At 38.7% G+C, this 12,626-nt stretch overlaps 1 protein-coding gene across 1 annotated transcript in view; it reads left to right on the top strand.

The window, feature by feature from the left end:
- arhgap28 (Rho GTPase activating protein 28) overlaps positions 1–11,926 on the top strand; it is a 127,584-nt gene extending 115,658 nt beyond the window's left edge. The window contains exons 12-16 of the mRNA XM_039754803.1: positions 1,241–1,429; positions 5,493–5,630; positions 7,323–7,450; positions 7,874–7,932; positions 9,492–11,926. Of these exons, the coding sequence (XP_039610737.1) occupies positions 1,241–1,429; positions 5,493–5,630; positions 7,323–7,450; positions 7,874–7,932; positions 9,492–9,583 (606 nt within the window). The 3' untranslated portion in view covers positions 9,584–11,926. The remainder of the gene's footprint in view (positions 1–1,240; positions 1,430–5,492; positions 5,631–7,322; positions 7,451–7,873; positions 7,933–9,491) is intronic.
- Positions 11,927–12,626: the final 700 nt, after the last annotated feature.

The raw sequence follows: 12,626 nt of genomic DNA, 5'->3' as shown, positions 1-12,626 counted from the left end.
GGTAACAAGACATGATGGATCCATGTTCTCATTCTGTTTACGCCATATTCTGACTCTACCATTTGAATGTCTCAACAGAAATCGAGACTCACCAGACCAGGCAACATTTTTCCAGTCTTCAACTGTCCAATTTTGGTGAGCTCGTGCAAATTGTAGCCTCTTTTTCCTATTTGTAGTGGAGATGAGTGGTACCCGGTGGGGTCTTCTGCTGTTGTAGCCCATCCGCCTCAAGGTTGTGCGTGTTGTGGCTTCACAAATGCTTTGCTGCATACCTCGGTTGTAACGAGTGGTTATTTCAGTCAAAGTTGCTCTTCTATCAGCTTGAATCAGTCGGCCCATTCTCCTCTGACCTCTAGCATCAACAAGGCATTTTCGCCCACAGGACTGCCTCATACTGGATGTTTTTCCCTTTTCACACCATTCTTTGTAAACCCTAGAAATGGTTGTGCATGAAAATCCCAGTAACTGAGCAGATTGTGAAATACTCAGACTGGCCCGTCTGACACCAACAACCATGCCATGCTCAAAATTGCTTAAATCACCTTTCTTTCCCATTCTGACATTCAGTTTGGAGTTCAGGAGATTGTCTTGACCAGGACCACACCCCTAAATGCATTGAAGCAACTGCCATGTGATTGGTTGATTAGATAATTGCATTAATGAGAAATTGAACAGGTGTTCCTAATAATCCTTTAGGTGAGTGTATACTTATGTGTAAGTCAGGTCTGAAAAATCGATCATAAAATTAGACCCCGACTTTCCAGCTGACATTCCAGCTCACAAAGTTCACTATTTCATCATGGAAATATTTCTTCTGAACTTTTATTGACATTTTGTAGTCTTAGGTTAAGGTAGTACATTGAACATACAATACCTTTGACAGAGATTTCTTATTATTTCCAAGTGATACAGCTATGAAGCGTATTATTATGTTGACACTAACAGTTATTGGGGTATAAGGAAGAAGACAGAAATAGCATTGCTCTCTTTCTCTCCACCCCCTAGCTCCCCCAACCCCACACTTCACAAAGTCATGGTCCTCTGACAAGCCTAGAGACGGAGCATATCTAGAGCAAATTGAGCCCTCCAACAGTGGCGTAAAGAAGGTTAAAACTGAATTTCATGTTAAGCATTACAAATATTGTATGGCTATTCAAATTCCATCATGAAAATTCTCACAATGAATTTTATTTTTATTTGGGAGTTTTGTTTTTTTACTGTCTTTTCCAGGCATTGCTAGAATTTCCTCAGCAAAGTGGTTGCAAATGAAGACAAGAACAGGATGAGTCTATGGAATGTGTCTATGATTGTTGCTCCCAACCTTTTCATGTACAAAGGCAAATCTACTAATCCACAAGAAATCCAGGGTTCTGCTGGCGGGACACATCTTGTGAGACTTCTAGTAAAATATCAAGATATTCTATGGACTGTGAGTACTAAGACCCCATTTATTATTTCATTTTAGTATATAATGAGAGGGTCCCATTTTCCCAAATCAACTTTGTGCCTGTACATATACAAATTACAAATGACCTGATGTCAAATCTAGTCTCCAAAATAATTAAATTAGAGAGATAACTGCCTATAAAAATATCTTACAGGGTTTTTTTCTATTTTCCTTCCTATTTATTTTTTTCTTGTTCAAATTCAAAAGTCACTGTTTTGAAATAAACTTGTTTAGTCACATTTAAAGTGAAGTAGCCCACATTCCTTAAACCACAGTTATGGTTTATATACACAATGAATAATCATGCATTAGCCTTTCTGCAACTTAGACAAAGAACAATAAGACAACTGTCTTTTCATTGAATAATGAAGCACAACACTCACCAGGTCTACAATGTGTAAACATTTCCATGAAATTAGCCTAAAACTGTACCCTTAGCTACTGAATATAGTAGTGGCGATGACAGTGCCAGTAAATTGTGACTGTAATGCAAATAGTTTACCGTAGATGCCATCAGAGAGCAATTAAACATAAAAATGGTGCATTGTTCTGTCTCAAGCTAAAATCCACTTTAACAAGCTACAGGTTACAAAGTTGTAAAATAAATTGTCCTGTACTTAGCTGCAAAAAATGGTTACGTGATCAAGAACTTTAGCATGCTAGTCGTTGCAGTTTTTCTGGACAAGTCTCATTTGTAATTTTTTTTTCTTCTTAAAGTAAGTCTTCCATGAACCTCACTTTTGATACACCATTTTCTGACTATACTTGTAGGATGCACCAGCCTGCTTTCTATATTCAGAATTTATTATGGTTATTGCATTGCATAATATATTTTACCATTGGTGAATATGATCCCATTGCCAGAACAGAATTTAAAAATTCTGGCTATTTCTTGTAAAAGTCGCTTATCAGTTTTGTCATATTTTAGAGTGCGCTAGTTGTAGATGACAAATTGGGCTCGGGTATAAATTAACAAAACTTCGCCAAAAATTCATCATGCTGCGCAGAGAGCCACTTTTATTACAGGGTGGTGCTGGGCCACTTCATTTGGTTGATGAGCCTCAGTGAAAATATATGCCCATTCTTTGGCAGCTCATGGGTTGATGTTTTCCTTCCTTTGGTAAATGATACAGGCTGAGGTTAACAAATCTATCATTACTATGTAAAATTAATAAATGCTGAGTAAATGGGATTTGACTTGACAAAAGTCAAAACATTTTTCACTGTTTTTACATTTTTAGGTTGTAGCAAAAACAAGTGTTCAAGGAATTAAATTAGCTAGGTCCACAAGAAACAACAAAATGCAGATATTGACAAAAACAGGGCTTAGAAATTCACGAAAATACAATATTAAAATAGAGGAATTGCAAAAATGATCAAGCAAAGAGAATGATATAGGATCTAATTGATTATAAATAATTATGCAGTAACAGATTAGTGAGTGATAACATCCGTCATGTAAATGTGACATTGTCAGTATAAAAACGATTCATTAACATAACTGTTATTTAAAACACATATTTACTACATGGTGAAACTAGTATTTTAAAATATTTAACATCAGATATCAGCTTTTTGATTTTAATATGGTGGTACAGCACTGTGAATTCCAAATAATGTCATTTTTCTAGTTGTTAATTTGAAATTTACAAGAATATCTGTTAATAAAACCTGAAAATACTGCAATCTTGTCACACTGACCCTATAAGTGAACAAATAAGTCTCCATGGTAAATATTTAAGCACCTTTATTTGAATATTGCGTTAATAATGTTCAATTCTTTTAGAAATAAAACAGCTGAACTTTTGCTAAGCCTACCAAATGACATACTGGTCAACTTTCAGGATTTGTTGTGCTTTGATTTTCCCTTTCTAAGTGTCTGTTACCATGAAGTTAATTTTTCACGGGTTTTATTTTATCTCTTGTTGTAAAACTGACACATGCATTGTAAAATCCGGTTGAATCATAGCTCACCCAGTGTCATAATGTCCTGTCTGCATAAAGTCACAAGCCTTCTGTTGTCAAAATGTCCTGAACCATATATTTAAGCCGCACATTTTAATATGGACCTTCTGCTGCTGTCATCTCAAAGTCCACCAGGACATTTCTAAGGAGACATTACTGGTGTGTATGCTGAAAGATGAACCAGTTTGGTTCAGAAAGGAATCGATTCTAGCTGATAGATGGAAGACTCAAGAAAATGGGATCATGAATCCCTGCAGCACTCTCTGGCGGCACCCATGAGACCCAGCAGAGGTGATTCCCGGTACTGCCAGTCCCATCATGCCCTGCAGGTGTCCACATAGCTACCGAGGTCCTGGGATGCTGCCGTCTAGCAGATTGAGGATAAACATATTCCTGATGAGGAGCCTTCCCGCATTGCTCTTTTGTCTTCTCCTCCTGTCCGGGTAAGGGTCCCATATCCATCCCAGACGGGACACCACTCCATTGCTGCCCTTCCTTTCTTGCTTTCCTTCTCGGGAAGGGTCACCCTTTTCTCCTGTTGTGAGATGCTAGGTATTCCTGCCTGGCATTTGCATTAGATAGATAGGTAGATGGTACTGTATTTGTAACCAGGTGGCGGGGATTTCACTTTTTATAGAAGGTCAAAAAAATAAATAAATAATATAACAAACATCAACAACTCCCAGCAGATGTACTAACAGGAAAGAAAAATGTCTGACTTGGCTAAATATAAAACAAGCAGTCACAGTCCCAGTGAGGCATTATAAAGGCATATTGCTGTTGGTAAGGGTTTGGTACATTTTTAGAGAGCCTTTCCATAACATTTTTGATGAAAAAACTCCAAACATCTGTATTTTTAGTATATATTAGATGAGAAAGACAAGATCTTCTTTGTGTTTAATTTTAATTTATTGCGCAGTAATCATTTAGCAGCAAAACTGGCTCTGTTCAAGCTCTTTTGTTTGGGAGTTATTAGCACAAAACAATGACTTAATCAAAAACACGCAAAATGTAAACTGTAAATAAGCATTAAAGTAGCGTAACTGTTTTCCAACCTGTTATTACATATATCACTAAGCACTCTGTCCGATCCTGTTAGGTTTCACAAAATGTCACTTTCTATGCATTGATGCCCTTTATTTCCTTTCAGATATGCTGCAATAATTTAATTAACAAGAATCAGTACTGAGATTGTCAAAAACAAGAAGTGGTGTAAGAAATGGTGATCTAAACTAATAGTTCAATTCTACTCTTTTCTTGACTTCCGTATTTGCATGCCTTCTCCATTTCTAGACTGTGTTTTTTTTTTAATGTACAGTATTTCAGTTGACTGTTTTTGTAATATAGTTTCATTCCCTCTACATTTATTTTGAATCCCTCGTTTTTTTAGATACAACATTTCATGCTATGGAAACACTTGGACCATTAACCTGTCTCAAGTTTTAGAAATGTTACATAACAACATGACATTCTCAAATCCGTCTTCATCCGTTTGTGGGATGTGGGGAGGTGGAATCTGTCCCAGCAGTACTGGACGTCAGGACCGATTATACAGACACCCACACTGACACTCACTCAGGGCCAGTCTGAAGTTGCCAGTCAGCGTAGCCTACATTTCTTTGGTGATGTGGAATAAAAACCTGAAGTCCCCAAAGAAAATCACACCAGACATGGTGGATCATTTAGACTCAACATGAACAGCAACAAGGCACGGGAGTCAAACCCAGAACGCTTGATCTATGAGGTGACAGCAATACCCACTGCACCACTGGGCTGCCCTCTAGAAAGTTTGGAATTTTTAAAAATATTTATTCATATAGTGTGCACATGTGCTTATTTAATTATGCCAAGTTTTAGTTAGCATACTTTAACCCTTCATTCATCACAAATAATACCACATTCCCTTGTACGTAACCAGATAATACACGATGTAACAGCATGTCGATTGACTCTTCTTTATTACCTTTTGGATGATGTTCCTTACGGGCAATTAAGCTTTATAATTGGTTGAAATATCCATAAATACATGGCATTGTCAAACTGTCATATTTAAAAGAAAACTAAATTTTTCCTTATCCAGGTCCCATTATTTATGATCGACCAGGTGAGAAAAATGAATGAGGCTTCAACGAACAAAAAACAACAAACGTCTGACAAAAGTAGAAGAAAATTTTTTCAAAAGTGGAATGCCGAAAGAGACAAAATAGAGAGAACAGAGGTATGATGTGTATTTTACAGTTTATTTTCCAGAATTTTGTTTCCAATTTAACAAGTTAGGAATGCATCTGGTAGTATCTTTACATTTACATACCTCTTCAAATCCTGTACAAACCTGATTTTCCAATCTAGAAATGAAATTTCTCTTCTAATGAATAGGATTAGTTGTCACCAGTTAATCATTTTTAAATCTCAATCTGATTATGTTGCCTAATCAGTGTGGTAATTTGACACATCATATCTGATTTGCCAACGTTCGCACATTTTGATTACAGAAATTGGCTCATGCTAGTGGGTCTCAGAAAGGAGTACAGCTCAGTGTGATATGGTCACAGAGGGAACCACCTAAGAATTGTAGGCAACTTTTTTGCTCTTTCTCTTTGCAGACCTTGACTATAGTGTGAGATCGCGTCATAGTTTTGATATATCAAGGGTGGAACTGAAGTGATACACATTTAGTGTACAAAACAGAGATTATACTCATGCATTTTAAATATCCCAGAAAAAATAATACCTTGTTATTACTTTTCAAGAAAGTTGATACAAAACAAACATAATATAGGTGATATAAGTTAGAGAGTAGCAAAATCAGATCTGATTATCATGGTAGAAGAGGCATAACTGGACTCCCAGGTCATAATTTGTCAAATTTGACCCAATATTTTCTATATATGTGATATATGTGCTACCTCATGTGCTGTACACCAGTACCGCTCTACCACGTGGTCATCCTATTTCACAATTGTGGTGGTGGTGCTCAGAAAAAGGTGGGGACTGAATGAGAGCGAAGAGAGGGAGAGAGTGAGCTCAGCTGACATCACCAGGAGGCACGTCGATTGCAGTTCTTAAAGGCAGTCCCAGAGTGCACAAGTGCAGGATTTCACCAATTAGCTTAAGGCCGCTACTGAGGGTCAGGGTTTGTGGTTGGCCATCAGCAGATACCACGTTACAAATGTCCAAATAGACCAGAGACTGGAATATTTTTAAAAACCCAACCAACAGCCCTGGTAAATAAATGATCTCTGTGATGTCATGTGTACAGTTTAGGGAAGAGAGCTGTAGATCCACAAACACATGCTTTAGATTTAATAATGACATTCCATAATTTATAGCAATGCTAGGATACCTTCATCAAAAGAAGAGGAAGTCTACAATGCAGGGGATAAAGTCCTCTACAAGGCAGCCAAATCTAGACTGAAGAAGGGGATCAGAGCTGCCATGCAGTGGAACTCTGAAAGCCTGAAAAATTACCTTGCAGCCAATGGTCCATATTTTTTGTGGAAAGACTTCCAATACCCACCTCTACAACACTTCACAGAGCTGCTCAACGATCTTAGTGAATGCTGTTGTAGATCTGAGAGGCAGACAACATATCTGGGGCATCCTAAGTCCCCAGTTCAGCACTTGCAGACAGCTTCCCAATAGCCAGCCTCTCACATTTTCCCCAGAATCCACTCAAAGGGTTTTGCTTGTTCCACTAAAAATCAAAGAACAAGACATACTTGACACAGAGAGAGAGGAAGAGAAGAGTGAAAGAGAGAAAAACAAATCAGCATGTCATAAATTATCAATGCCAGTCTTGCATAAATGTTAAATCAGGCCATCTCACTGTATTTTTGACGTTTATTGCTATATTAGTATCCATGTCATTTTGTAATTTAACTTATGCAGGTTTTTTTTTGTGTTTTAACAGCAGCGTGAAATACCAGAAGGTGTCATACGAGTCCATGCTCCTCTACATGCTAAAGTTTCCATGGCAATCCAGCTAGACAGTGAGACAAAGGCCAAAGATGTCGTGGCTCGTTTTGACTGTGAAAACAGGTTGGTCTCCTTTTGTAGAAGACTAAATCACCTTCCCAGCCTTGTGCCTGTAGTTCACGTTAATTTCTTAGGAATTAGAGAAAAAATACAGTTGTACTCCATTATGGATAGTTTAATTTCTAAGATGGAAAAGCTAGTGCAAGTACAGCATATTATTTTGCTTGATCTTTGTTTGATTGCTCATCTCCATGAGTCGCATGTGTATTTTAATATCTAACCAAGATATGCCGATATTAGCTAACTGAAAGGGCTTATACAGTATAACCGTTCTTTTTAGACTAACATACATGGAAAATTACTGCATGAAGACATATATATATATTGTATAAAATAAGCCTGTGTTTGATTTGTCATATTTCCACAAGTTGAAAATCTATCAATAAAGTGTAGTTTTGTTATAACAAAATATTCTTTGTTTTACAGCAGTGCAGCCAGTGGTTCAAAGCAGAAACAATATCTTTTTGAAGTTGGGGGAAACATAGGTAAATGCATATTCAGTTTTATTTGTTGCAAATACTTTATTTATTTCAGATGTGTTGTCCTTGCTCTAATGATAATACAATAGGCTTTTGTCTTAAGATGATACAATCACTATGGAATCACATTGTCAGACTTGTTTGACCCAATCGATAAAGCTGAACATTGACAGTGGGAAGGTTTGGAAATGCAAAAAAAAGGCAAAGCAGTTCTCAGAAACAGCCAAGCAGTTATTCTAGCTACTGTCAGTAGTTTGTTAGAACAAAAGTGGTATTGATAGATGTAATTTTTAGAACCTGCAAAAACTGAATGTACGTTATTAATGGATAAATACATGTTTAAATAGCTTTTAGAATTATGTATGGTTTTATCGGTGAATAACTAATTCCTAAAGACATATAAAGCAGTGGTTAGTTCTTCTGCAGCCCCTCTTGGACTTGGTTTCCCTGTAGTTGTACAATTTGCATATTCTCTTTTGCTTTTGTGGGCTTTTCCTGGCTGCTCAAACCTCCTCTTGAGTCACAACAATATCCATACTCCGTTCCCAGGTAATTCCAGGAATGAGTGAATGCGGGTATGTGAGTGTGAGAAAATGACTCACAGTCGAGTGATTCCCCTCCCAGTTCTGGCAGTGCCAGCCCTTATGACAGAAACAAAACACATATGGGTGGTTGGGAGCATACGCTGATTACAGTGTGTTGCAACACCCACCACATGACCAACCACCTGGTTTTGGATCCTAGTGCAGCCGTGCAACGGGTGACATCTCAGCACCATACTGAATGGTGTGAGGTTTTTCACAGTGGCTGGAGTGCCAATCCTGCCACCAACCTCTGAGTTTTCCCTGTAAGTTGGAGGACCTGCTGGTAGGGTTGGAAACATACAAACAAAACCAAAAAAAAACAGGCGCTGAGTGTATAATTGATTGAGTTTTCATTCATGGTGGCTCAAGTGGTCTGAAGGTCCCTGGTCTGGCTAATGTGTGTACGCCTTCTCTGTGCCCATGTCACGCTCCATAAATAATTGGGTTTACCACTTTCCTCTTACATCCTAACTTGAACTGAGTGCGGATATGTTTGTGAGCGTGTCTCTCGATGGACTTACCATTCAGGACTGTTTCTTATCTTGGGCCCACTTCTACCAAAGTAGCTTTAAACTACCTGCTACTCTATGTGGAAAAACTCAGTTCAGAAAATGGATGGATATATTTGTACTTCTTTGGGCTGTTTTGCTGTGTATTCTTTTTTGCTGGCTATATGCAGTAATGTACGTAAGAAAGGCCTTCTAATGGCAGGTGACCACTTACTCCAATCCAGTGATAATGTTGATGCTAACAGGCTGCTGCTGCTTTAGGGCTACGGAGACATTCCTTTCATTCAATTAAGGTTTTAAGTAGGATTTTCCTAATGTTGTGAGTATTCTGAGTTTTGCTAATTTGGATTAAACATTTAGGCAGCTAATCTTGTTTTTTGTTTTTTTCACTTATAGTTTTGCTTTACAACGTTGAATGCTTTCAGCATACTGTATTTGGATTTGTGTCTGACCAGTTTGTCTGCATTTACAGGTGAGAGACGCCTGGACCCAGAAACATTCCTGCTGGATTTATACCATGTGAACCCACAATGTGAATGGTATTTTAAACCGCAGACAACTTGATACTTTTGCAACCAGCAGAGCTGACGTTTTGACACAGAAAGATACCTCGCCGTATGGATAATGTATTCTTATTTCAGTGGTATTCAGGAATTCACTTCAGCAGAACAGATGCTGCTTAGAATATCTTGCTGGGAACGGCCTGAACTTCAAAGATGTCTTTGTCATTGGTGGGAGTTTGTTAACTCCTCTCCTGTGTGGAAAACCCTGGTGACTGTTTCATGTCAACCTCCATATGGAAGAACTTTTTAAAGTAGACAGAACCACCGGGGCAAAGGACGATGGAATATGGCCGTGATCTTTGCACGACTGGATTGTATTTGCGACTTGGGTTTTAGCCAAACACTAAGAGAGTTCATATTTCTTTGACAGAGCCAATCTGTGCCATGCAAATGTGTCATGTGCCTTTTGTCGGTCTTCAAGAAGATACCTCCGATCTTATCAGCCGAATAGCCTTTACCACTGAAGATATAAAAACCATGTAAAAAAGTGTAAATACAATATTTATTGCACAGATATTCTCATATTTATGTATTATAAGTAACCAACATTTTGAAGACTTTTTTTAATGGAGTTTTAATGTAAATAAAAATAATTACTGTATATTTAGGAGAAGAAACACTTATGGGATACTTGCCACCTTACTCCTGAGTAACAGAACTCTTTACCTTAACAAGATCTTCAGAAGCAAACAAGGCAACATCTCTGAAGTGCTGCACAGATATTTCTGTCATAGCAATTGCAATAGACGTACTGTGCTGCTATGGTGTTTCATTATGAAGCGTTTCTATCATTTTCAGGTAATATGGACTTCCATAAGAATGTACAGAAAGTTTTAACAAGAACAGACCATTCAGGTCAGCAGAACTTGTCGATTATTAGCCAAATTCTTTGAAAAAACCTTTGAGGTTGGAAGGTCCCCAAAGTACAACCATTAACTACATTGCATGGTGAATTATTCCATGTGTCTGTTGTTCCCTGATAGAGGAAATGCTTTAATGTTGGGAGAAATTCTTATTTGTGTTAGTGCCTGTACATTAGTGTGTGTGTCTCATGTGAAACTCCATAATTGCTAGTGACTTTGAACAAGTGAAACTAGACGCAGGAAAATCGCTGTTCGGTTCATTTTGTTGTATTGTCCGCACACTGTTCTCACTAAGTACTTGGAAACACTAAAGAATGTAGCGTTTATTTGAGTATTGTTCTCTGCATATCAAATATGTGCATAATGAATTGTTTCATTGTGCATTTCAGTCCATGCTGCATCATGGAGACTTGAGAAAACCATAAACGTGTAGCCAAGCGTATCTCCATCGCTCTTCACTCTTGTTAAATGAGAGGCCTTTCTTCAGCATTGTATATCTCTTTAAAGTATACAGTATCTTTAAAGTTTGGAATATTCTAGTGAATGTTTATCATTTTGATCCCAAAGTTCTGATATTTTGCTCAACTTAGCTGAATTTCTAAAAAAAAAAAAATGCATTAGGCCTTATCGACAATATCCATTTTCACTCTTTTATTATTAGGGCATTTATTGGGCGGTTTTTCAGCCCGCCCTGAAGCTTCAACTCGAATGCATTGCGCCAGTTGCCAGTGATAAGATGTGCACTGCCAAGCTTTGAAATGCAAATGTGTTTTGTGGCAGTTTCCGTGCAGTTTATTTTTACTTATGTATGTGCTCAGTCCTTCCTATTTCTGAGTAATCGAATCCAGCTTTAGGGTTGTTGGGAGCCGGAGGACAAACCCATTTCAGGGCACCCACATTCAGCCATACTGGGCCAATTTAGAGGTTCCACTCCACCAAACTTGCCTGTCTTTTCGATGTGGAACGAAATCAAGAGGCCCCCCGAGAAATCGCATACTGTCTCAGGAAAAACTCTGAGTGGCAACCCTGGGGCTAAGCACTGCAATGCCAAACTACCCACCTGTGTGTGTTTTAGATAATACATTGTGACATCATTTGACATATGTTAACATTTGCTCTAAGGTTTCTAGTAAATGGAACAAGAATTTAATTTAAAAGTGAACTTGTCTGCCCCTTCATTTGAATAAAGAGGCATGTCATTACATTGCATTTTGATGGAGTGGTCAAGTGGAGCGTGGCATGGTCCTGCAGTGCAGCCCTGGCTGTGAATTCTGGTCATTGTCCGCATGGCATTTGGACATTTTGCCTTTATAGATTAACTGATGACTCTAAACTCACCCAGCGTGTGTGTGCAGGAGTGGGCTTATGATGGGCTGGCTAGGGCAGGCTCTATGACCTAGAAGTGGGTTTGAGAAGGAGGTATTTAATGCTTGCTTTAAGTTAATTCAAGTAGCAGCAATAAAAGTGCAACATTAATTTCATTCTGATGTTTGATTGTGAAGTGTGGTATAAAAATGGGGTGCTGTGGAGTGTTCTCTGAGCCAGTGAAGCTTCAAAATGGTAAATAAACAAGAGAGAATAAGAATCCATATGCAGCACAAAAAATACTGTGCTCATCTGGGCCTGATCTAAACATTCTTGGGCTGACTACACAACTCCTGCACCTCTCCTTCTTCACTGTATTGGCCTCCTCTTTCTCCCTGTCTGGTCAGCCCTTGCCTGTTCTCCTCTCCCAACACTAAGCTATCCTGAACGAGGAGGCAAGATCCCTGATGAGGCTACGCGTATGAGTAATTCTGACAACAGCCAGCCTTTGGGACGCACATGCGGGTCATCTCTGCTCGCACAGAGAGTGGAGCGTTCAGGACCTTCTGGGAGAACCTTAACTATCACAGTATGGTAGTGTTATGGACCACTAGCTGCCTGGGGGAGTTATTACTCTTGTTGAGTTCATCCCCAGCTGACGACCTCTAGGTGACATGCGTACTGCCCACTCTTTGGCGCGTACCCCATCTATTCTTTACGTCATCCATCCTTCCATTCTTTCAAACACCTGTACAGTTCGTGGTTGTGGGGCGCTACTGTCTATCTGGTAGCACTGAGCAAACCCTGATGGGACTCCAGTCCAGGCTCGTGCTGTGTTCTTTATTCTTCCCTATCCCTATCATCCCATATTAGGCT

This window comes from Polypterus senegalus, chromosome 5 (assembly GCF_016835505.1).
Source record: "Polypterus senegalus isolate Bchr_013 chromosome 5, ASM1683550v1, whole genome shotgun sequence".
Taxonomy (NCBI): Eukaryota; Metazoa; Chordata; class Cladistia; order Polypteriformes; family Polypteridae; genus Polypterus; species Polypterus senegalus.
Note: the sequence above shows the minus strand (reverse complement) of the source record. Positions and strands in the feature narration are given on the sequence as shown.